The sequence below is a fragment of the Xiphophorus maculatus genome, chromosome 15 (assembly GCF_002775205.1).
Source record: "Xiphophorus maculatus strain JP 163 A chromosome 15, X_maculatus-5.0-male, whole genome shotgun sequence".
NCBI lineage: Eukaryota > Metazoa > Chordata > Actinopteri > Cyprinodontiformes > Poeciliidae > Xiphophorus > Xiphophorus maculatus.
The window spans coordinates 12018609-12043558 of record NC_036457.1 but is presented as its reverse complement, the minus strand read 5'-3'; the positions used below and the strand labels follow the sequence as shown (position 1 = coordinate 12043558).

The following is a 24950-nucleotide window of genomic DNA, read 5'->3' as shown; positions in this document are numbered from 1 at the left end:
TCTGTTGTTCACTCTCCAAAATGTATAAGCACCGCCTCCTACTGGACGTATACCATATTACACACAGTGGATACGAGATATAAAAATGTCCTGTACTTAATGTAAAGACATTATCTTTGTTTGTTTGTTGTTTTTTTTTCTTTGTTGCAGTAATGTTTCATTTATACGGGAAGAAAGCCTGATGATTTACTCTTAAAGGGGCAATATGATTTGTTTTACAGCCGCATAGTGCCATTATAGCACAATCAGACAAATATGTTACTTTCAGTTGTCATAAAAATCTTCTATATATCAAACATAAATTTGACTTGGCATTTTGACACTATAAAATTGGGCTCTGTTTCTCTAAGAAGCTCTATTTCCAACACTGCGCCTTCCAACACTGCGCCTTCCAACACTGCGCCTTCTGCATCTCATCACAACTTTGCAACTCTGTTGTGCCTTTTACAACTTTTCTTACCAGCGCTGAACTATTTATCAAAACTGATAAATAGTTTTGTATAAGTTCAGCACCATATCTCAATTCATGTGGGTCAAATTAGGGCCTGTGTCCACACATAGTGAGATTTATCAGAGACGACCTCTAATATTTTGAAAACTGAGAAAACGGAATGTTCTGCACTCAGTCCTGACGTTACAATCATTGAATATTCACTCAAACAGCATGCTTGAGTGGCCAAAACAACCACACTAAATTGCTGAATGGAATACCATCCCACAACAGTATGTAACCACACCAGTGATTAGTTGTTATGTATGGCTGTGTATAGTTCTCTCTCACACTGTCTCTGTTTGTTTAATTATTAAAATGTTCATTTAACCAATATGTGTTGCTTGTTTAAACTTCAATGTTCCAAAAAAAAAAAAAGGCTCCAAACAATGGAAATACAGCCTAAGATTGCTTAGGACTGGGACAGAAGATTTGGCAAGTTTTTTATGGGTGCAGTTCATATATTACTCTACTTCAAAATAACCTCAATGAAGTGATCTCCTCAAATGGAAACATTTAAGAAACCTACCCAGGAATAAGATGTAGTATTTATTTATTTCCTTGCATTTTGAGTTACCACCAAAAGAAAGAAGAAAAGAAAAAAAACCATTTAACATGTCAACGTTGACTGCCTGAATAATGCAAAACTTAAAGATGAATATATCATCTGTATTATTTGTATTATTATTGTTAATAGTGTTGTCACAAGCAGTGAATCTCCAAAATTTTATCACTATCCCCAACAACCAGGTTTTCCAAGCATAACCATCTGAAGCAGGGTGGTTAGTTGGTCAATTGAAGGATGTGGTGTAATTAGGCATTTTATTTTAACTTAGAATTCTACATTTCAAAGTTTGAAATTGGAAAATGTACTCATAGCTATCTCCTCAGTCCATAAATCTGTATAGTCAGAGGTTTCACAACATAAATGCCTTGTGCGCTGCATGTGTGTGTGTGGGAGTGTGTGAGGGGTCATGCGGGAGAGGTGGTGTGTGGGTGTCTGACCTCCCACTTCCACAACAAAAATCCTTATGCTTACCATATACTCTACAATGAGAAATGAGTGCAAAGTACATTGACATGTTCACTAAAACAAGTAAAAGCTATAGATTTCCCCCCCAACTAATATGTATGTCATTTGTTTAATTATCCTTTTTATATCAAACAATTGTTTTCTTTATGTAATGCATGCTTTGAGTTTTCTCTTTTTAGTCAATTATTTTTTAAAGGCTCTAAATATATTTTTACATATACAAAACCATGTCGTTTTATATACTCTTTTACTTTCTTATTATGTTATCTCCATAGCTACAAAAATATATGTTCTTGTGGAAGAGAAAAAAAATGCTTCTGTTAAATGCAAGAGAAAAGAATCAAACAGTGCACTCGGAAAGAGCCGGAAAACAAGTGGAGAAACCTTCAAAATAAAACTATTCCTACTATCATTTGCATCATTATTATTTTTATTGCTAGCCAATATTACTGGTGTGGTGTTGGATGTTCAAAACACACGAATCTGTACACAGATCAGGTCAGATTATATTTTATTACCTATATTAATCTGTTTTTGAGAGATTCTATCTGCTATATCTTGGGGGAAAAAGTCTGCATTTGTGTAAGAAGATGATAACAGCTTATGAACCAGTGAGCATTATATAGCATATTATTTACAAACCCTATTATATAAAATAGTGATTTTTTTTCAAGCTATTTGTCTGAAAACAGGCCATTAATTAGTGGATACAGGATAACTTAATCCAGTTAAACCTTTGATTCAGTTTGCTTGCGGACACTTTTTTCATTTTAGGATGGGAGTTTTTATTTTTTTTTAAACTGTCCACCGGATGTGCTGTGTCCTCTGCGATGTGCTTGACCGTGGGTAGTGTGAGTTGCTACGGGGCGGTCTGCGGAGACTGGCTGTGGGTACCAGCACCACCACCTCGGCGCATCAGCGAGTCTCTGCCCGGATCCCTCCACCATGCATGGAGGCAAGAGGGGTCTGGTGGCTCCGCAAAACACTTTCCTGGAAAACATCGTCAGGCGCTCGAGCGGTGAGTTTTATACTTAAAAGCGGGGAAATACATAAAAGTGCTGTTCTTTTCATTTTTTCTAAAATTCTATTGCATCTTCTTTTTATTGTTTTGTTGCGTGTTAGGTGCTATGATATTGAAGTATGTTTTAATGTTTCTCAGGGGGACAAAAACCTTTCTTTCGTGAGTTAAGCGGTTACATTTCTTTCTCCGGATCCTGACTTTTATGCGCTCTGATTAATTATGTAATAACCCACCTCTGGTGTTCAAACTCACCGGATGAAATCAGTGAAATAAAACCAGTAAACACTCTCTATTTGTATTGTCTACGTTAAAGCCTTGCTCCTGATATACAAGTGTAAGCTATAGAAATAAGTTATACTCCACCGGTTGCTTAATTGTTATTTGGTTTCTTTTTGACTATTCATAATTAAGATAGAAAATTTAAAAATGTAAAACTTAAAGGCATGGTAAATAAGCACCATAAAAGCATCAAGGCAAATTTCCTTTGTTATTTATTTATGTTTCTTTTAGATAAGCGCCCCACAGTCACTGAGCACATACGAAAACATGCCCTGCCAGACTCAACTTGCAGCCATTTTTAAAGTAGTGCTTCTTTCTCTCCACTTAAGGGATTGTTAATGTGATTTATGCCATATAGCCTCTACTTGTTCACCTCAGTCGAGCAATGTCTTACGGTAATGCTTTTTTAATGATTCTGCTGTTGCAACATCCCATGGCAGATACAGTCTTCATGGGAGTCTCTGGATGATGCATGTGAACCTTTTTATTATACATGCCTTCTGTGTCATAACTGTATTTGTTTGTATCTCTCATTAGGTTAGTTGCAAATAGAAATGTAGATCTCATCAGTTAAGCTGGCAGAGCATGTGTTTATTCTAGTACTAGTTAATTCAACACCTTAAACGTGGAGGTCTTTGTCAGATATTAGAAATCTTTTGTGCTCTATCTCTACCATCTTTACTTCTCTATTCTGCAGTCTGTGTTTTAACTGTTACATGGCTGGGAAACCTTTAGGCTGGCCATCAATATTTAATTTGCATTAAGGCTGGAACATAAGCCTTTTATCAGCAAATATTTCTGCTCACTGATGCTTCAGATTAGGCTTTCTGTAGACATGAATGGCCTCTTATCGCCATTAAGTATGTCAGGTGGAGTAATTTGACGTGTCAGTGCTGGATGGAGTGGTCTGGATGTTCAGTCCTAATTATTATTATTTTTCTACTACTCTGTCAGAAACCAGTTTCCTTTTGGGGAATGCGCAGATCCTAGATTGGCCAGTTGTGTACAGCAACGATGGATTCTGCAAGCTGTCCGGTTACCACAGAGCTGAGGTCATGCACAAGAGCAGCACATGCAAGTAAGACACCATCTGTGCTTTAATGAAGCTGAATGTCAAGCTGGAGTGGACGGGCTGTACTATATATCTTTAAGTTTTCATCTCCCCCAAGAATAAGTTCTCATGTTTTGATTGATGTTAGGGTCGAAAAACTTTTTAGGATCTGAGTTTCTACAGCCAGGTTGGTTTTTCTTTATTAATCTCAATTGCCAAGTTAATCAAACGATTAGAAGCATGAAAAGTGATAATTAAGCTTAAAGTTTACAGCTAAATCCACTGCACTTTTACAGATCCAAATCCAGCTCTAGAACAAATAGAGTAACTTAATTTGTAGCTCTGAATCATAATTTTACATCAAACACAAGGTGTTTCCTTACCACTTTAGCGAATAAAGATATAAAAAACAGATATTGGTTTTTACAACAGAGAAGTTTATTTACCCAAAATAGGGCTTGTACTGTTTTAGAGTAAAAATAGTGACTATTTGGCCATGTGATTAAAGATGAAACGTGTTTGAGTCAAGACCAAATCACCGTATGCAACCAGGATCACAAAAAAGTCAAATTTATTTTAAAGAAACAAAAGGTACTGCTGAAAATACAACACTGCAGTTTGACCATAAGCCACAGACAGAGGAAAGGTATTATGATGATGAATCATGTCCGAACTAAACTAGGAAACTGAATAAGAAAAAAAGCAATATTCCAACAGAAAACCTATAACGTATGCAGATGTGAATGCTAAAAACCTTTATAAAAATCACAACTAAACCCATTAAACAAAATAAACTATAAAATAAATATCTGGATCCAGAAGCTGGGAATGATTTGCACATTTATTTTCCGATAAAGTGCACAGATTTAAATAATGTTTTTTTTTCTGATCTTGGTTGTGATTGATATAAATGTTTTGTTTAGTTTAGGTCATGTAGAACTCATATGGCTGCATGGTCCTATGTTTGAATCTCAGAGGGAGGCCTTGTTCATGCATGACATTAATATTACAGCTTCCTCCTACCAGCCAAATCAAGTATATTTATGAGTAAGGCAGGAAAGAAAACAGTCTGATATTCAACTTAAATTTACTTAAATCCTTTCGATGATGTATGATTGACAACCAAACCTCGCAATTATAAATGTTGAAAATGTTGTTTTATTAAAAAATTGTCCCTTTTAAATTTTCTCTCTCTTTCCTTTCCTGCAGCTTCATGTACGGTGACCTGACTGACAAAAAGACTATAGACAAAATAAGGCAAACATTTGACAGCCACGAGTCCAATTTCCATGAGGTGCTTCTATACACAAAAAACAGTGAGTCTGAACATGTTTGCTTAAAAACAAAATCACAATTAACTCATATTTACTCATCTCACAAAGCAGTTCTTTCTTTCTGTTTTGCTCCCCAACAGGAACACCAATATGGCTTTACATGCAGATCGCACCGATCAGGAATGAAAATGACAAGGTGGTGCTTTTCCTATGCACCTTCAGAGACATTACACTTTTTAAACAGCCAATAGAAGATGATTCAGCCAGAGGTGAGGCCAAATGGGGTTTTACCTCGTTTTGCTTTAACAAAACATAGTTAAACAACACAACTACTTGAATGAAAGACAGAAAACAAAGTCCATTCAGACCTCTTGATCACACTTGGGTGACTTCGCTGGCGTTTTTCTCCTGGTGTTTAGTACAGAACTGGCCAGGTGTTGCGTGTTCAGGTCAGTGAACAGTGGGTTTTTCAGGGTCTCCGCAGGGCCATTTCCAAGAGGAGGAAGCGTGCTTATCAAGCAGCTAAAAGAAAGAAAACAATGTGAACATACTGTCGAGAGGTTTTACAGCAACAACCCAAAACAAGAGCAGGTTTAGCCAGAATGCAGTCCTCTCCAGTAAGGTTCAGAACATCCTCAATGTTAGCCTGTAAAAGTGGATTTGGAATCCCTTATTCAGTGATTTATTTCTGTCAAAATGTTTTTTCCCCTTTTGGTTGTATTTCATTAAGCCTCATTGAATCACAGTTTTATAAACAAAACAATGTTCTATTTCCTGTTCTCTCAAACAACAATTTTACACGGTTCTTGTGACATTATTGTAATTCTCATGTTGAAGATCTTTGCAGGTAACATCACGGTTATAAGACATATTTTCTTGTTCCTTTTGTGTGTGTGAAATCACTCAGTTCTATAACATCTTGGTAGGTTTGCAGGTATATACTTTTTCATTTTTAGAATAATAGTAACTTCATATTGAATTTGGCTCCCTGAGATGTTTGACATTTGGGGTATTATTTGTTCTATTAGTTCAGCAAGGTAAAAAAACCAAACGAACGTTCGAGGCCTTCCCTGAACAGCTTTATTGATATTGATATTACAGAACTCACAGATGAATTCTATTTACTGATCAGGTGAAGGCAGCTGGATTTTATTTAAAGGCATCTGAGCAGCCATTATGAATATAAATGCAAATTAATCTTTCTGTCTGTCTAATAAAATCTAATAAGATTGTAACTTGACAAAATGAGAACATGTTCAAGTACATTTGCCTTGATGAAACTCTTATTCCTTAGGTTGGACCAAATTTGCCAGGCTCACAAGGGCACTCACCAACAATCGTAACCTGGTGCAGCAGTTAGCGCCTCTGAACAAGCCTGAGGTCAGCCACAAGCCTTCCCGACTGGTTGAGGTGAGCAGAAAAATCCCACTTGAAAACGTGAGAAAATAATTCTGCATCACCTTCATTTAACACATGATCCTGTGCTTCCTCTCAATAACAGGCTCTCCAGTTGGGTTCAGACATCCTCCCTCAGTATAAACAAGAAGCGCCCAAGACCCCTCCACACATCATCCTCCACTACTGCACCTTTAAGACCACATGGGACTGGGTCATCCTCATCCTCACGTTCTACACGGCCATCATGGTTCCCTACAACGTTTCCTTCAGGACCAAGCACAACAACCTGGCCTGGCTGGTGGTGGACAGCGTGGTCGACGTCATCTTCCTGATCGACATTGTGCTCAACTTCCACACTACCTTTGTAGGTCCGGCTGGAGAAGTCATCTCGGACGCAAAGCTGATCCGGATGAATTACCTGAAGACGTGGTTCGTCATCGACCTGCTGTCTTGTCTGCCCTACGACATCATCAATGCCTTTGAAAATGTAGAGGAGGTAACTTCTGAAGCAGTAAACAGCCTATTATCACGGCTTTTACCATGTTTTAAGCAGCCATATTGAATTTTAAGTCAGGTTTGAAAAGTAAATGACCTGGTTTACCGAGTCAGATATCAGAGTTCAAGGGTCAGCTCAGGTAGTCTTACCTGCTTAGAGATTGGAAATTTTACACGGAGTATTGAATTTTTTAAATTCAGTTTTAATGATAAAATTTTCATAATAATATGGAGCTTTGATTTTACAAAGCAAATGTTTTAGTTATACATTTTATTTAGTATATATTTTTAAATTTTATTTTCAAAGCCTTTCAGAACGTTAAAGAGTTTAAGACAACATTTTAAAAAGTCAAATATTTACAAAAGAAAAATATTCAAGAAAAATATATTGAGAAGTGCAAAGTTCTAAAAATGTATTTCGTTAGCTTTAAAGCATGGATATTAGCTTTCTAATCAAAGGAAAATTGCTGTTGCGGTTGTTTGCTGGAGAATTTTAATGTTTAATTATTCTTTCTAAGATAATCTCGTCATGGATATTTATACATATTTTATTTATTATTTTCTGTTGTAGGACGTCACTCCTCATGCCTCCCCAGCAAGTCATCTCCGTGACTTTTCAAATTTCCACAGAAACACAACTCGCGCAGAGGACTCTGTTCTTCCAGTAAGTCCTTTTTTCCAGTTCCAGTTTCCAGACTTGCATTAAAAAGCTCATAATTTTTGTTGTTAAAGCAAGAAAGACTTTTTACCAAATCAGCTGTTGCAGTTACATGGGATGGTTAATATTTTTACCTTGAATGAGGAAAAAGTTTAAACATTTTCTTCTTCTTTATACAGAACCTACTGCTCACTGTTAGGCCAGAAACACTTGTGTGTTATTTAAAAACATATGAGAAGAATGAGACAGCAGGAACAGATGAGTGACTCAGCCATTTATGTTGGCAGACTGGATGAAAGAAGCATATATGTTTTGCCAACTGGTGTTGATGGACGCTAAACAGAGCTAACTAAAGGGTCAATATTGGGCTTATATTCACCAGGTGGCTACATTAACAGCTGTTGCTCCCTGTTTGCCAGATGTGATAATAGGTTTCTGTTTGATAACTCATTTTTAAACGCTGATGTGCAAAATTTGCTTCTTTTGGGTTTACAGTTTCTGTAAATAATTTAATATCTTGAATAAAGTGATTTATTAAAGAAAACAAGGCAAGGCCTCACCGTAAATTAAAGAGGACATTCATTTTCTTCTCTCCAGAACAGATCAAACCTTTAGAATAATGTGTGTTTTTGCCCTGCAGGGTCTCAGCAGCCTTTTCAGCTCCCTGAAGGTGATCCGCCTGCTGCGCTTGGGCCGAGTGGCCCGGAAGCTGGATCACTACCTGGAGTACGGGGCGGCCGTCCTGGTCCTCCTGGTGTGTGTCTTTGGCCTGGTGGCCCACTGGCTCGCCTGCATCTGGTACAGCATCGGGGATTACGAGGTCATCGACGAGACCACCAACAGCATCAAGACGGACAGCTGGCTCTACCAGCTGGCCCTGAGCATCGGAAAGCCTTACCGGTACAACGCCAGCGGCACGGGTCGCTGGGAAGGCGGTCCCGGCAAAGACACCCTGTACGTTTCCTCTCTCTATTTCACCATGACGAGTCTCACCACCATTGGATTTGGCAATATTGCGCCAACAACAGATGGAGAGAAGATTTTCTCCGTGGCTATGATGATGGTGGGCTGTAAGTACTCATTTATCCACAGTCTTTTAAAGTTTGCAGAAATTCCTCTGGAATATATTTACTCCTTCATATAGATCGTTATGGGACGTAACGCATCAACTGAAGTGGAACTAAATCTAATAGGTCTGATGTTACGCAATGGTCTTACAGTACCATCATTACCGTAGCTTGATCTGAGTGACTGTAAGTGGAGATAGTGAGACGACGTCAAGGAATTAATGGGTGATATAACGTTGTGCATCTATAAACAGTCAGCAGAGGCAGAGACAAAATGTTTAAACTCGTCAGAGGAGGAATCTAGAAACAACATCTGCAGATATTTCATTTAGAAAAATGATAAACATTTAGAAAAACACAAAGCATACAACTCAGTTGTTTGTAGCCATCCTCATCATGAACTGTTTCTCTCATCCTCACAGGCTCAAATATACAAACATAACATTTGGTTAAGATATCAAATATCTTAAATGTGTATCAAATTGTACATGCTTTCATAGACAGTAGCAAACATCTGACATTCTTTTGGCTGGATATTTAACCAATAATTCAACCCTAAGTAGTAACGCTCCTTTCAGTTGGTTGATTTTCTGGCCAACAGTCCTCTGGCTTCCTGTCTAGCTGTTGCTTTGTGGTAAAGTTTAAGAATCTGGATTCAGCCCTCCTTCATTATCTTACTATCTTTATATATTGTAGCAATGCATCTTAGAGCAAAACAGTCCCAAAAGCATGACGCTGCTGCCACCATGCATTAAGTTTTGCGGTGTGAAAGCCTTACCCTGACCTTCTTCAAAATAGCTCAAATTGTTCAATATCTGTCTTGTTAAAGCGTGAGCCTGGCTTCCTGGCAGTTTCCACTTATTTATAGGCTTGAAACCTGATGGTACCTGGGTTGTTCCTGAACATCCTAATCCATTTCTTTTCATCTCTGGGTGCCAGTTTGTGTGAGATGTTTTAAATTTAGATACACAGACCTATTCAATAAGTTAGAATAAGTCCAGTCATTTCAGGAATTTATCACATTGAATAGATTAATTACACAGTGTTTGGAGTTTTAAAGCCTTTATGATGCTAATGAAAACATTTAAAATTAGAATATTACATCAGACCAATAAAGAAAATTCTATTTATAAAAGTGGAAATGTGGGCTTAATTAAAAATTTTATTTTAATACCGACTTAAAGATAATAATTTTCAAAGGCACTTTTGATCTGACAAACAAGACTGTAATTTATTGAATATGACTGGAAGTGTGTGTTCCAGCAGTGATCCTGAGCACATGTTTGAAAGCTTCCTGGATAGTCTCTCCAAAGACTCAGACTCAGATCAATTAAAAATTTGTGGACTAGACTTTAAAAAAATCAGGTCTGCGGCAGGAAATCAACTAATTTAAATTCTATTCCCACAAGAATAAAGTTCAAATATCCGCCAAAAATGATGCCAGAACCTTCATTTTTGGCTACAAAAAGTGTCTAGTTTCTCTACAACTTGCTAAAGAAAGTTAGGGATTTGTGTGCTTAGACTGTAACAGTAATTTTAATCCTGGTTTGTTTAAAGAAAAATCCGCAACAAATTCAAACAAAAGCCTCTTTTTTCTTCTTAAATTACCTGGAAAAATGGTTGAAAATCATCAGCTAAAGGCCAAACTTAACATGCTATTACATGCTCATGATGGATGCACGTAAACGTCTGGTTTCAAACGTGCATTCGTTGATGCTGTTTTTATCCCATTCACGCACTCACCCATTCATAATGAGTGAGCAGAATCTTAAAAAGAGATTAAACAGTCTGGACACACTTGCTTGCACACGGCAGTGTGCTCTCTGCAGTCCTGCTGGCTACGTAACAGCTGTCAGTAAAGCAACATATGGTGCATATGTTAGACAGGGAAGGTTGTATATCTTCTTACAATCACCTTGTCACCATGTGGATAATTTATGCCTAAACTACATGAACTATGTGCTCAGATTGTTTTATTTAACCTATATATATTGATCTGCAGTTGAAATCAGCTTATGCATAAACACTGAGGCGTGCTTGTTGAAAATAAGTGACACAAATGTGCAAAGCTTTAAGAATAAGTAAAAAAAAAAAATATATATATATATATATAGTTATACTAACCTGACAAAAATTTCCACAAATTTTAAAAGATCTTATTTCAACAAAGAGAATTACAGGATTCTTCTCTTTCACTGGAGCTTTAAACCCCAGTTGAGTTTTTAAGAATCATTTTGTTGATAATAAGAAGTGACATGTTCAGCGCCCATCACAGCCTGTCTGTCTGAAGGTTCCTCCATCTCAAACAAAACCATTGTCTCTGTGCTAAGTTTCTCATATTAATCTTTTTCAAACTACTTTCAAACAAGGAATTAAATCAGATTTTATTTTGCAAGTCTCTCCTGTGATCAAAAACAACAGCTATTTTTTTTTTCACAGAGCTGACCTCAAACCTTTAGACCAGCATGAAGCGGATGCAGTTCATCACACCACAGATCATGTTCTGTGCTGTTGCGTAACATCACTCGTATCCAACTCAGCATATACGCCGCTCTATACGTTTTATTTCTTTGCTTATGCAACTCTATGAGTATTTGGTTCGCTTACAGAAATGAGGTGATATCATTCTCACCGTCACCAGCGTCCACATTTATCTGCAAGAGTGTGTCACTTGCTCAAAATAGATGCTTCACTCCTCAAAAGCCAGCATTCTTGTCAATGAAAATGCCAAGTGTCATCAAAATGAAAAGCCCTGACAGTATTGTTTATGAACGAGGCAGTCAGACGGCTTTGTTATGTTTTCATCTAAAAGTGCGTCCCCATGCAAGAAAAGTCAGATCTTGGTGACACTTGCTGAAAACCCTCAACACAGTGCTACGGACTATTTGAGCAGACATTTGAAATCTACATAATGTCTCCAATCTACAGTGAGGGAAATGAACATCAGGCACTGAAATGTGTCATTTTTACTGCATTTTTACTGCATATGTTCCTTGCGTTTCTAATTTGGTCACAGCATTTTGCAGATGCAAAATATACATGTATTTAAAGCAAACATAAGAAAGACCCGTTGACCAAAGCTGTGCACAACATTAACAATTATACTATGTTAAATAGTATAATCAGTGAAAATTGAGGTTTAACTAAGAGAAAATCTAATTGAATTTGGGATAAGTACTGAGGAAAGAATGATGGAGAAAAGCATAAAATTGACGGCTTTTGACAGCTACTATAATGACCCAAGCAATGAAGACTACTAGTTTTAGAGTGAATGACTGTTTATCATCCATAAGTGTAGTTCTTTTTGACTGACGTGACATAAAAAAAAAATTTAATTTTATAAAACAGAAGATAATTGTATGGAAGTGTTTGATGCAAGTCCAAAAGGATTTGCAATTTGTTGTAAGGAATCATAAACTGCTCCTAAGAAGCACAGAGACTAAATCTTGCAGAGGTTGGAGTGACATTAGACCCATATTAGAAAGATCCACCAAAGAGACTGAGAAAAATTGCAACATAAACTGGTGTCAGCAACTGCTCACTTTAATTTCACCATCCATTGAGTAGCATCGCTGTACCTTTAACCTTTAAACAACTCCAGTAAAACAGCATGAAAAGTGATGCAGCAAAACCAGTGAGGACTCAGAAAGTGACAGCCACACTCCGAGGTTTGTGCATCCCACACTTCACACCCATTGCTCTGTTGGTGGCCCGATCGGACTAGGACCCCGTCCAAAAACAACGCCATGTCCGCTTCAGTTGCAGCTGATGAAGTTCCTGCTACAGATACGATTATTAACCACGGGAACAATTGCAGAGAGGGAGAGTTGCCTGCAGGCCACGGGGAAGGAAGTGGACAATGAGCCTTCACGAAAGATATGCATCCTAACCTCTGTGCTCCTGCTGTGATGAGTGGAAAGTTTTCTCCTTGAGTGGGTAAAACGTCACTATATGAGATACTGACTGACTCTTTTAGGTCACAGCAGCGCAGCACTCTTCACCGAAGAAACGTTCAGTGGAAATTATATCATAAAGACTTAATGCAGCACTCACTGGGTTTATGCGTCTGGTAATGCAGTTTCAAATTTTCTGGTAAAATGTGCACAAAATGATTGCTATAAGAGTAAAAGAGATAACTATGAAGTGTAAAGAATTGAAAAACAGTTTTTTTGTTAACATGAGATGAAAGAATTGTTTAGCTGACATGCCACACATTTTTTGTCAACTGGTAAATATTTCTAAAAAGCTCTTAAATATACGTTTCATTGCCGCAGCATAATCTCTGACTGAAACGATGTAAAATCCAGGGTTTAATTCAAGTGCATTTATTCATTTAGAAGTATGAAGTAAATGTAACAGGAGTATATTTTAAATGTATACTTTCCCTTCAAATGTTTGGTGTATCCTAGTACTTGTACCCTCTTAGATCGTGATCTTGTGTTTCTCTGTGGTACAAAATTAGCTGTGGCAGAGACACCCGTTTCTTTTAAAAACCTGATGAGAACTCATTCCCTAGCAGTGATGTGTGCATTGATTTTCCCTTGTTTTCCCTCTCAGCGCTGCTCTATGCCACCATCTTTGGAAACGTGACCACCATCTTCCAGCAGATGTACACCAACACAAACCGATACCATGAGATGCTCAACAATGTGCGCGACTTCCTCAAGCTTTATCAGGTTCCCAAAGGTCTGAGCGAGCGGGTCATGGACTTCATCGTCTCCACCTGGGCCATGTCTAAAGGCATCGACACAGATAAGGTACCCAGGCCGACACTCACAGCACCGACAGCAACTATTTAATCCTTTTAGGCAGCAAAAAAAAAAAAAAAAGAAAAAATGGTATGTCTATTCAAAGCTGAGTCAACAAGAAGCAAAAAAAAAAAATCAATACAAACTGTTAACATCATCTTTTCTCTTCCTCTCTCCCAAAATGTACCTATAGGTTGTCTTTTTATTTGCATAAAAAATCAATTATGCCTAAATGCTTGCACGTACTATATCTCTTATTAATGAGGATTTTGTTAATTATTGAAGTGCTATAGTCTGTGTATTATATATTATTATATAAGCATAATTTTCCGTTTGTTATCAGGTAAAATAAATAAGTGTGCTACATTTATAAAGAGATTTAAAAAGCAGAACTACGTGCATTTAAAAGTACTCTAATGTCCTGCAGCTCTGGCTTGGTGGCGTTCTCCTTCCTTAAACATTTTACCTGTAAAAAATGTGAAACCCTGTAAGGGTTTCACAGGGTTACACCCTTATTTTAACAACTGTCCTTTTTTTCTCCATCTCTCCCAAAGGTCCTCTCCATCTGTCCTAAAGACATGCGTGCCGACATCTGTGTGCACCTCAACAGGCAGGTGTTCAACGACCATCCGGCGTTTCGTCTGGCGAGCGACGGCTGCTTACGCTCCCTGGCCGTGGAGTTTCAGACGACGCACTGCGCGCCGGGAGACCTCATCTTCCACATCGGAGAAAGCGTCGACACGCTCTGCTTTGTTGTCTCCGGCTCCCTTGAAGTCATCCAGGACGACGAGGTCATCGCAATACTCGGTAATTTGTTGACGAACTCCATGCTGGGTTTTATTTGGACCTATGTTGAAATTACAAACTTAGAGATTTCATTATGTCATATTTAACACCAGTAAACATCCACTTTTGATCTTGCCGTTAACGAATACTTCCACTGAGCTTCACCACTCTTTGACATGTTGCATAAACAATTAAGTTTGACGAAGTAGGAGGAAAATAAAATAGAAATCTGAAAAGTGTGGCGTGCATGTATGCCCTACCTCCTTGATTCACCATATCTTGCTGCAATTTCAGCTTCAAGTCTTTTAGGAGAATGTAAGCACCATACTCACCTAGAAACTACCAATATAGGTCAAACTGAATCACATTGGTCAAGACTGAATTACTGAATTCTGTACATGACTTGGGGCAAACTTTAAATTTCTTGCAGTTTTCTTTCAGCGATGACTTTCATTCACCCATTTTTTCATAAAGGCTAGGTTTGTGAAGTTTATTAATAATAATTTTGCTTTCTACAGATTCTCCCCCCTGAGCTGTGGATCTGTACAGCTCCTCCAGAGCTACCATCTTATTTTCGATACGGAATTATAAAGATTCTTTTTTCATGCCATTTCTATCACAACAGGCACTTCAATATATACAAATATATGTCGCTTTCTGCAAGGTGCTACATAGTTAATTTTGGAGACGAGAAAACATTGTTTCACATGAAAACATGTTTTGTCTTTTTACTTGTAAACTGACTATGTCTGGATCCGTCCAGGTAAAGGGGACGTGTTCGGAGACGTCTTCTGGAAGGAGACCACGCCGGCCCGGGCCTGCGCCAATGTGCGAGCGCTGACCTACTGCGACCTGCACGTCATCAGGAGAGAAGCTCTGATGAGGGTGCTGGACTTTTACACCGCATTTGCCAACTCCTTCTCCCGCAATCTCATCTTGACCTGTAACCTACGAAAACGGGTAATAAAAAAAAAAAAACATGGCACAGGAAGCACTGGTTTTTCCAGACTCACCTTGCACTATTTATTCTACTAAGATCCTAGTACATGTAAGATGTTTTACTTTCTGATCTTTAGGGTAAGTTGCTCAGATGATCCTGATTAAACCCTGTTTAATCAACATGTCATGAATTATTCATGGACTTTTCCTTAACAAAGTCGATTCAGGTCTCTGCTTATATGGAGGCTTCTGAAACATTTTGAGACAATTCAGTCATGAATACATCAAGGAGCTATTTCATAACAAGTCAAAAGCAGACAAATCAAAATAACATCGAGTTCCAGGCACAGTGAAGCAGCTCTGAATCCAAACAAATAGCTGCATGTTAAAAGATTCATGACACTTTGATTGTATTATATAGATTTTATATCATATATTATTAATTCAAGGTGCTTTAAGCGCTTTTTTTGTTGTTGATGTTGTTGTTTGCACGGACTTAACTTTTACCCATAAACCTTTTAGATGTGTTTAGCTTGGTTTTGTGAGGACAAAACCTGCTGATTCACAAAAAAAAAAAAAAAGAAAAATCCTGTAAGATGTAGCATGAAAAATAAATAGAGAAAGGAAGTGACCCCCAAGTAATTTAGATCCTTTACTCAGTAAGAAAACAGTACATGGTGCTCAGTAGAAATAAGTAGCTGACATCAGATTTATGGAAGAACCTAAGAGGCCTATAGTAACTCCAGAAGAGCTGCAAAGACAAACCACTCAGATACAGTATATGGGGTGACTGTTAGTTTTATGCTCCACAAAGACGACCTGGAGACAAGACTGGCTATAGAAAAGGCGTTGCTGAATACTACATATTTGGATTTGTAAAAAAAAAAAAAATTTATATTTTCTAAATATATAATACTTTACAAAATAAAATAATTGGATTAATCTTGGACTCAATTTCTCGTCATAGCTGCATCTGTCAAAATGCATATTAATGCTCACAGATTGCCTTTGTTGACTGCTTTCAATTCTGCCCTGCAGGTTATCTTCAGGAAGATCGCTGACGTGAAAAGAGAGCAGGAGCGGCAGAGGAGTGAGGTGGCGCTCTCCATTCCTGAGGATCACCCTGTTCGCAAGTTGTTCCAGAGGTTCAGGCAGCAGAGAGACTCTCAAGTGCCAGGAGAGACGCACCCTTACTCCGACCAAAACTGCATCCAGATGGAGCTGCAGCACCACCGTCACACTGACTCCAACTCCTGCAATCAGCAACAGGAGCACGGCACCACGCCACGCTCAGAAGCAGGAAGTGGAAGTAGGAGAGGCAGCACAACTTCTCCTCACCAAGAGTGCAATGACTCTGCAAAGTCAGAGCAGTTATGCACCCAAGTAACCATGGAGTTGAGGCCTAGTCAGAGGAGTTTAAAACCTGCACAGAGTGGTGGGACGGGTGCAGGGGGAGCCAGCAGCAGAGGGGGGCGAGGGTGGGCGAGATTCAAGAGTGCTGTATCTGCTGAACCAGCGCTTCCTGCCGTTGAGCAGGAAAAAGACACACAGAAAGCGGAGGAGTGTCCGAAAGCACCACAGGCCTCAGAGGAGCCTGCAGCTTCTAAAAAGACCCAGGAATCAGAAGGCGGAGGACAGACGGGGAGCACGGAGGGCGGCAACACGGCAGGAGACGCAGGAGAGGAAACGAGCATCCTGCACAAAACCGACTCCTGCGACAGCGGCATCACAAAGAGTGACCTGCGCATCGACCGAGCTGGAGATTCCCGGAGCTCCTTTGAGCGGAGCCCAATGGAAAAGAGCCCACTGGACAGGAGTCCCTTCGAGCACAGCCTGGGGGTTTACACAGAGGTGTCCCTGAGGCACTCCTTCCTCCAGCCGGTGTCTGAACAATCCCTGCTCCAGACGACGCTGCACGAGGCCAAGCTGGAGCTGAAAGGAGACATTAGGAAACTGAGCAGTCGACTGTCTCTCCTCGAGTCGCAAGTGAGCGAAGTCCTCAGGTTGCTGTCGTCCAAAAGGAGACTCTCGCTGCCTCCGACTTCTTCGAAGGCGAGAATAAAAAGTCACGACATGGTCATGGCCTCTAGGGTCGTGGCACCGAAAGCAGAAGAGGAATCTTTGTGACTTAGCATCTGTATATTTTTGATCAGCAACCTGCATATTTCTGCTGGACTGGAAGGCATTTTAAACACTAATAACGTGACTGCATGCTAATATTACTTCATGTAACCTATGCATCAAATCCCAGGGATTTTTCTCAGAATTGTATGCACTTTGTATGGCAGTGTGATGCCAAAAAGGCACAGAAACAAATTATGAACAAAAAAACAAGTAAAAATGCAGCTGATTGTTGGAACTTCTTATGCATTTTAAAGCACCACATAATCTGCTCTGCAGCTTTTATGCATGTTACTCCAGAGACGGTGTTTTTTTAAAAGGATGGTCAACCATCACTTTAGTTAAAATGGACATAATAAGAAAACATAAAAACTCCTTTCTTTTATAGAAAACAATGGTTAGTGTTTGATAGATGGCGATGTCGCCATTTCATTTTAAGATGCTTAGTTTTGCAAATGTCGGGTGCTCAGATTTGCATGTTTACAAACCCAGCCCTAATAGACCCACCACTCCCCAAACTGGTACAAAGGACCATGACCTGGTTAGAGATAATAAAGAGTGGCTAGAAGGAGGAAATGCCACCTTAATTGAGTGTTTACAGTGTTATTAGAAGGAATAATGACACCAGTGGCATGAAACAGAGAAATCTTTTTCTCATGACTATATATTTGGTTACTTTATTAACATAAGACTGTTTGATCTTGGCATCAAAAAATAAAAAACTAGAACATAAGTTGTTTGAAAAGTGTACATCCTAGATTAGGAAAACCATTCTCAAGATGAGACCAAGACACCCAACGACCCCTTCGGTGGTCCACCATTAAAAAAGGCTTTTTTGTAAAGAAGAAGTTATTTCATAGTTGCTTTGAACAAGCTGTGAGCAAACCATGCCAGAGACCGTTTATAATCCAGTTTGATGAAGATGTCAAAAGAACCAAAGCATAGCATGACTTCTTGAACTATTTACTTTACCAATGTCAATGTGCAGATTTTTGTCGTTCATCTGCTTGTGTCTCTGAGAAAACGGGAGCAGCTCGAACTCTTTGTTCTCTCCGTAAGATTGGAACAGGCTCAACATTTGCACATGCACAATGGATCAGTCACTTTGTCTAATGTCTCCCCAGTGCCCCCTCATCCCTCCCTAAAGCTACCACCCCTGGAGTCAGGTAACTGCATGTGCCTTATAAAGTATAGCCTCCCATCGAGGTGCACTGATCAAGGTTAAACAACTAAGTACTGGTTAGGGTTGACCTTTATTTTTTCCCACACTAGTGTAATTTAGAAGTTCTGACACAGACTAATAGAGCATGGAAATCTAAAGGGTGAAAAACATACAGTATATTAGAAATATTAATGATCTGCACATTTAACTACTGAAGTGTTCAACAAACAGATTTACCCGTGCACATAGAAAGGATTGCAGCATTGCAATGCATAATTTAGGTATTGCAACAGAACTGTATTAAAGTCACTATTTATTCTGACATGCAACTAAACTTGCTCAGGTATGCTTATTACAGATAGATGATTTAAATAATTGGCATTTAGTTTTAAGTGACTTCCGATTAAGTTAGTGTGGGCTGTGATGTTGTCAGCATGCAGGCCGATTTGGTACATCTGTCCTATGTTAGATCTATTTAGCGACCTTGCATGCATCTGAGGGAACCTGTCAGCTGTGAAATGAATAATGAAAACAGATTCCTGCTCACCATCTGTTGTTTAGTCTTCTATGTAGCACATCTTTATCTCGTGAACGTTAGAAACAATTCTGAATTCTGTTTTTGCTAAAGACAAGCAGCTAAAACTCTCAGCACAGCAAACTGGGACTTTTCAGCGGCTTAGGACAAAGTATTTTTTTCTTCTTAATATATTTTTTAAAAAACTATGCATGGAAATATGAAAGGTTGTAATATGGCCTAGAATATCGTTGGTCATAGTTTTATTATTTATTTCAGATTGCAGTTGATTAAAAATGTCTTCCTTCGTTATCTTCTGTGTAAAAGTATAATTTTCCCCGTTTTAAATGTGAAATAAAATGCGGTGGTCTGATTTTTATTTCCCATACCCAGCACTTAAGGTTTATTTTTATTATTTGTTTTCACTGTAAAGGTTTAATTAGATTTATTTTAAAAACCCAGATCACCTTCAGTTATTTTATTTATAAAAAAATATCATTGGGGTATCACTCCCAGCTATGATTATTATTTGTGTTAAAATCTTTTTTTTGTTCATCTACACTTGACCACACCATCCCATCTGAAACCTCTCTTAGTCATCCAGAACAACAGGTGGCGCTATTGATCCTTTTTTTTTCATCCTCTGGTCCGTTTTGTGTTGGTAACAAAATAACTGGAAGACGAATAAAAAAGTTTTGCAAGAATCAAAGAAACTTCTTTTTTTTTTTTTTAAATCAGGTAAGCATTTTCCTCCTTTTTGTTTTTATGTTAAAGTGACTGTCTCTGCTTCTGTGTTGTTGGACGCTACTACAACTTTAAAGCTGTTTCTTGCTTTGGTTTTATTGTTGTTGAGCAGCCTTTTTAATAAAAATGAAAACTAAGCATGTAAGCTTCTGCAACAGACCAATCCGTAATGCCTGCTCACCCGCTGAATAATTAAGGCTTCACTCCCCTTAACCTTTTCACTTTTGGTCAACGAAAAATTTTAATGAATGTTGTTTGGGATTTAAGTAAAGTCAATGTAAAATACGCATGTTTTACATTTAATCTATTCTTTGATACAAATAGCAATAGCAAAAAGTTTAGTCTGCATTTTTTAAAGCTGCCTTTTGCTTCTATTACAGCTTTAGGTTTTTTCTGTGAATGTCCACCAGCTTTGCACATCTAGAGGTGGAAATGTTTACAGATTCTTCTGGCAAAGCAGCTCAAGCTCAAACAGAATGTACAGAGTGTCCAAGTCCTAAATATACTTTCATCTGAACTAAACTCCTAAACGGGGCTTTGTGGGACGTTCAAATCTTGGAATGTTATTCCAAGACAAGCCAATATTCCAAGATTTGAACCTTGTTTTAAACTTCTTCAGAACTTTCAGCTGGCCTCTATGTGCCTCTTGGTCTTCAGGATGCTGTATGTCCACTACTGTTTTCAAACCTCTGAAAGTTTCACAGAACATCTGGAATTACACTGAGATAAACTACAGTACATACATCTATTATTTGGTGACATCATGTATTATTTTCCTTCCTCCTGCGGTGTGAGGAGGCATTGAACTAAACTTTTATCAGGTCCAAATGATGCTGGAACCTTACGTGCATTTTTATTTCTTTGAGCAGTTCAGAGATGGAGCTGCAGCTTCCCCCTCATGAGGGAGTCGAGCTCTCTGTGGTGGACATGCACACAGGAGGGGAACCTCTCCGCATCATTGTCGCCGGCTACCCAGAGGTCAGAGGTGACAGTGTGCTCTCAAAGCGCAGGTATGCCTGCGAGCACCTGGACCACCTCAGGAAGGTGCTGATGTTCGAGCCCCGGGGTCACTACGACATGTACGGGGCCTTGATCGTGGACAGCGAGACGCCCGAGGCCGACCTGGGGGTGCTGTTCATGCACAACGAGGGCTACAGCACGATGTGCGGACACGCCGTCATCGCCCTGGGTCGCTTCGCCGTGGACTACAAGCTGGTGAAGGAGCCGCGGTCGCCGGAGACGCAGGTGAACATCCACTGCCCCTGTGGGCTGGTGAAGGCCTTTGTGGAGTATTCTGCTGGTAAAACAGGAGCGGTGAGGTTTCTGAGTGTGCCGGCGTTTGCCTTTGCAACAGGTGGGAGGTCGTTTTTTTGTTTTTTTTTATTTACACTCAAATTGTGGTCAGGTGGTTTTATATCCCACAGGGCTGAATAAATGACTTTACACCAGATGTGACGGTGACAGTAGAGGGGTTTGGTGAGGTGACGGTGGACATCAGCTACGGGGGAGCTTTTTACGCCTTTGTTGATGCACAGAGGTTTGGTCTGGATGTGAAGCAGTCCAGGACTAGGGATCTGGTGGACGCAGCAACGGCGGTGACCAGAGCTATTAAATCCCAGGTAGGACACTTTCTCCTTTTAAACTTCAAAAGGAAACAGTCTGGTCAGCCACAGGGATGTTAATAGAAAGAGTGCTTTCTTTTCATGCGCATGCCATTTACGAGCTTGTCCACATACCTGTCTGTCCACACTCTCCTTCTTCTTTCTCTTCTCCTTGGTAGGTGAAGCTGCACCATCCAGTTAGCGACGACCTGGCGTTCCTTTACGGCACCATCCTCACAGACGGCAGAGACCAGTTCTCACCTGAGCCCACCGCCAACATCTGCGTGTTCGCCGAAGCTCAGGTATGTTCAGGGTACCTGCACAATCTGGAAAAACCAGCTTCACATCATCCATTTTTCTATCCACCAATCTGTCCACCCATCTTATTTTTCCATTCTCCACCCCTCCAGTCTATGGTTTTTGCAAATATCACATTTAAACTCTCACCTCTGCAGTGAGTTAAAACACACATTCTTAAACATATAATCTGTGCTGCCCCCGTCTCCCACCAGGTGGACCGAAGCCCTACTGGTTCAGGTGTTACAGCTCGAGTTGCTCTTCAGTACCACAAAGGTCTCATCCAGCTGAACCAGACCAGGACGTTTCAGAGTGGCGCCACCGGATCCAAGTTTACAGGAAAAGCTGTTGAGGTATGAGAAATCTTGATCTAGATACAGTTCTATGCAAAAGTATTCACACTTTTGCATAGAACCTCTTACCAATTCTACATTTTGTCACATTATAACCACAATCGTCAGTTTATTCTATTAGCATTTTATGTGGTTGGCAAAAACCAATTTAGTGCATAGTTGTAAAGAGGAAAGACGATTATACAAAGTTTAACGAAATTAATACTTTAAGAACTTAAACCGTTTCATGTTTAAGCAAACAATTGTCTACAATATTCACGCTAAATCAATGCTGTAAATGGTCCGTTGGTTCTAGATATTTAAGTTGACATAAATCCAAAATACATTAAAAAAAAATAAAGAAAAAAATCTATATGGTAGATTTTAGCAAAAAGTTGACATAAATCCAAAATACATTAAAAAAAAATAAAGAAAAAAATCTATATGGTAGATTTTAGCTCTCTTTCTGTCCCCACCAACCAAAGGTTACCAGCAACTTGATATAACATTGGACAGATTCAAATGGATCTAAAATCACATTTTTAATTTTTTTCCTCATTTTTGGCTCTTACCATCTTTGACTAAAAGTTCACTACATGAGCAAAACTAAGCTCTCTTTATTTTTATGTAAAACCATCAGTTCTGACTCTTCAGCTGAGCTTTAACCTGATTTATGAGCCGGTGTCGGCTCCTGTGTCGACCCCCACAAACCTTTTCCCCAGCAGTCCGAGGTGAACTCTTGACGTTTCCGTTTCTCTTCAGGAGACCAGATGCGGAGACTTCAGGGCAGTTGTGGTGGAAGTAGCCGGCCGTGCTTTCTACACCGGAGTTTCACGCTTCGTCCAGGAGCCGCAAGACGAGCTGACCCACGGGTTTCTGCTGAAGTGAACGTTGTCGTCGACAAAGGGGATTTCACTTCATTCATGGTGAAAGTGTTTGGAATATTACAGGCATGCACCGAGAAGATACAAGCAGCAAATGTTTGGATTTATCACTAAAATAAAGTGACAAAAAGCAATTTAGCAAAAAAAAAGAAGAAAAAAGTTAAATCCTGTGGGTAAATTAGAAAATGCAGTGAATCGACCAGTAGATGGAGCCAGAGGTCAGGTTGATATGAGCATCAATATCAACTTGATATTGATGCTCATATGGTGTGTGATGTTCAGCTACAGATTTTTAACCAAAACAAATGTTAAAAGTTGAATAAACACAAAACGCAAACGTAATTTCTCCCATTTATTATTATTATTATTAATATCCGGTCAAATGGAAGACAGTATTTAAATTATAAAACTTGAGTGGGGATGTTTTGACGCTGGATAGATTCACAAAGCTGAAATTCAAATACGTAGTTACCTATACGTGGGTTTTTAAATGCAGTGTAAATCCAGCCAGTGTGCTGAAAACATACTTAATTTGTACAAATAAAGACATTAAAGTGGGGCAACTCTCATTATGGGTAGGGAAATATATTTCAAGAATTGTTTTCTGTTCTTAAAATGGCATTTAGCATAAGAATCATACATTTCTATGTGTGTGTGTGTGTGTGTGCAAGCACACACCCTTATATTTGGATATATGCTGTTTATGACATGAGTGTTCACACATGTTGAGAGGCTGCAGGTTGCGAGAGTACCCCACCCAACAAAGAAAAACCAACACAGTCAAGGCCAGCTCTTAACAGGAGAATGTTCAAATGAAACATATACACACACATATATATAATGAATGCTCCCCGTCAGTAATGAATAGAAAAATCCCTGCTTCTCTATTACTTTCAGTTTGTGTCCCAATAACACAGAGTCTCAGTCCTGTGATGTTTCTGCAGCAGCAGAGCATCAAGTCTGTCTGGGACACCTCAGGTAGCTGAACCTGACCACCTTTCGATCTATGAAACCAGTCTGTACAAAATGGCGTCTCCCGGCTCTGAATGAGTCTAAAAGCTGCACGTTTCAGTTTGTGCATAGATTCTGATGTAGAAAAGCAGCACGAAAAAGGATCTTATCAAACAACCACAAGCATCTCCCACACCTGGAGGGAGGCTGGTCTCCAGCTTCGTCTGAACAAACTGATCTGATTTGGTCAAAGTTTTATCAGCGTTTGGTTTCCGCCCCCTCTCGTATGGCAATCTAACAGAATAAGATTTAAAAAAAGAAAAACAAGTTACTGAATGTGTTGTGTAGTGCATGGCTCTGCAACGAGGTCATGATTTAGGCCTATCTGGGTGGTGGTGGATGAAGGTGCAGAGGAATGTGGAGGTCAGCTTGACCCAACGGCAAACCGATACTGAAGAGGAAAAACAAGCGAGCGGGGACGGACGTTTTAGATGTTGAGCTTCGTGACTGGCCGCTCCCTGCTCGAGTCCGTGCTCTGGTTGTTGATCCGTTTGCGGTTGCGTTTCATCTTGGACAGATCCTTGTCAAACACTTCGCCTGACCGCAACGCAGACACCAGGTCATCAAACTCGCCGCCGTCTTCCTCTCCGTTTGCTTTTGCTTTCCGGGCCTTGCGTTCTTTCTCTCTCTGTTCTTTCAGCTGGTGACACACAGGAACAAGCAGTTCATTTATAAATCTCTCTAAGTGGATTCTCCTTAACTTTCCAGCACAGCACTGCTTTAGATCTAATAAAGTGTTGGTTTACCTGCACATAAAACCTGTAGAACAGTTTCAATTGTTTTCAGTCATCTGCTGAAACTAAATTAGCAACAGCTGACTCGATGAACAGGTTTCTTTTCTCCTCTCTTCCTTCAATTATTACATTGCTGCCAATATATCCGTTTATGCGCAGCAATTCGGCAACTTGGTGTTCTCTTAATCATGTTAATCTGGGGCTTTTAAAGATTTAAACTGAATCTCTATGACTGACCCTTGCAGATAAGAGAAAATTTACAAAAATTAAAACTTGTGCACCTGGTTGTTAAACTTTTCACCCTTGAAAAA

At 39.4% G+C, this 24950-nt stretch overlaps 3 protein-coding genes across 5 annotated transcripts in view; 2 read left to right on the top strand and 1 right to left on the bottom strand.

Moving 5' to 3' along the window:
* The first annotated feature begins 2425 nt into the window (after positions 1–2425).
* On the top strand, positions 2426–19391 carry LOC102217420 (potassium voltage-gated channel subfamily H member 5-like). Its single transcript, XM_014469209.2, has 12 exons — positions 2426–2541; positions 3778–3901; positions 5084–5190; positions 5289–5417; positions 6443–6558; positions 6650–7042; positions 7613–7705; positions 8340–8769; positions 13324–13523; positions 14069–14321; positions 15064–15260; positions 16278–19391. Exons 1-12 carry the CDS (start codon positions 2469–2471, stop codon positions 17364–17366), a joined length of 3204 nt encoding a protein of 1067 aa, XP_014324695.1. The 5' UTR covers positions 2426–2468; the 3' UTR covers positions 17367–19391.
* A 200-nt stretch (positions 19392–19591) lies between these two features.
* On the top strand, positions 19592–23493 carry l3hypdh (trans-L-3-hydroxyproline dehydratase). The gene is made up of 6 exons (XM_005800272.2): positions 19592–19774; positions 20650–21134; positions 21230–21399; positions 21561–21683; positions 21894–22031; positions 22773–23493. Exons 2-6 carry the CDS (start codon positions 20657–20659, stop codon positions 22896–22898), a joined length of 1035 nt encoding a protein of 344 aa, XP_005800329.1. The 5' UTR covers positions 19592–19774; positions 20650–20656; the 3' UTR covers positions 22899–23493.
* Positions 23234–24950, bottom strand: part of LOC102216916 (disheveled-associated activator of morphogenesis 1-like) — a 48686-nt gene continuing 46969 nt past the window's right edge. For all 3 annotated transcript variants that reach the window (XM_023347744.1, XM_023347743.1, XM_023347745.1), the window contains one exon: positions 23234–24545. In XM_023347744.1, coding sequence (XP_023203512.1) covers positions 24333–24545 — 213 coding nt within the window. In that variant the 3' untranslated portion in view covers positions 23234–24332. The remainder of the gene's footprint in view (positions 24546–24950) is intronic.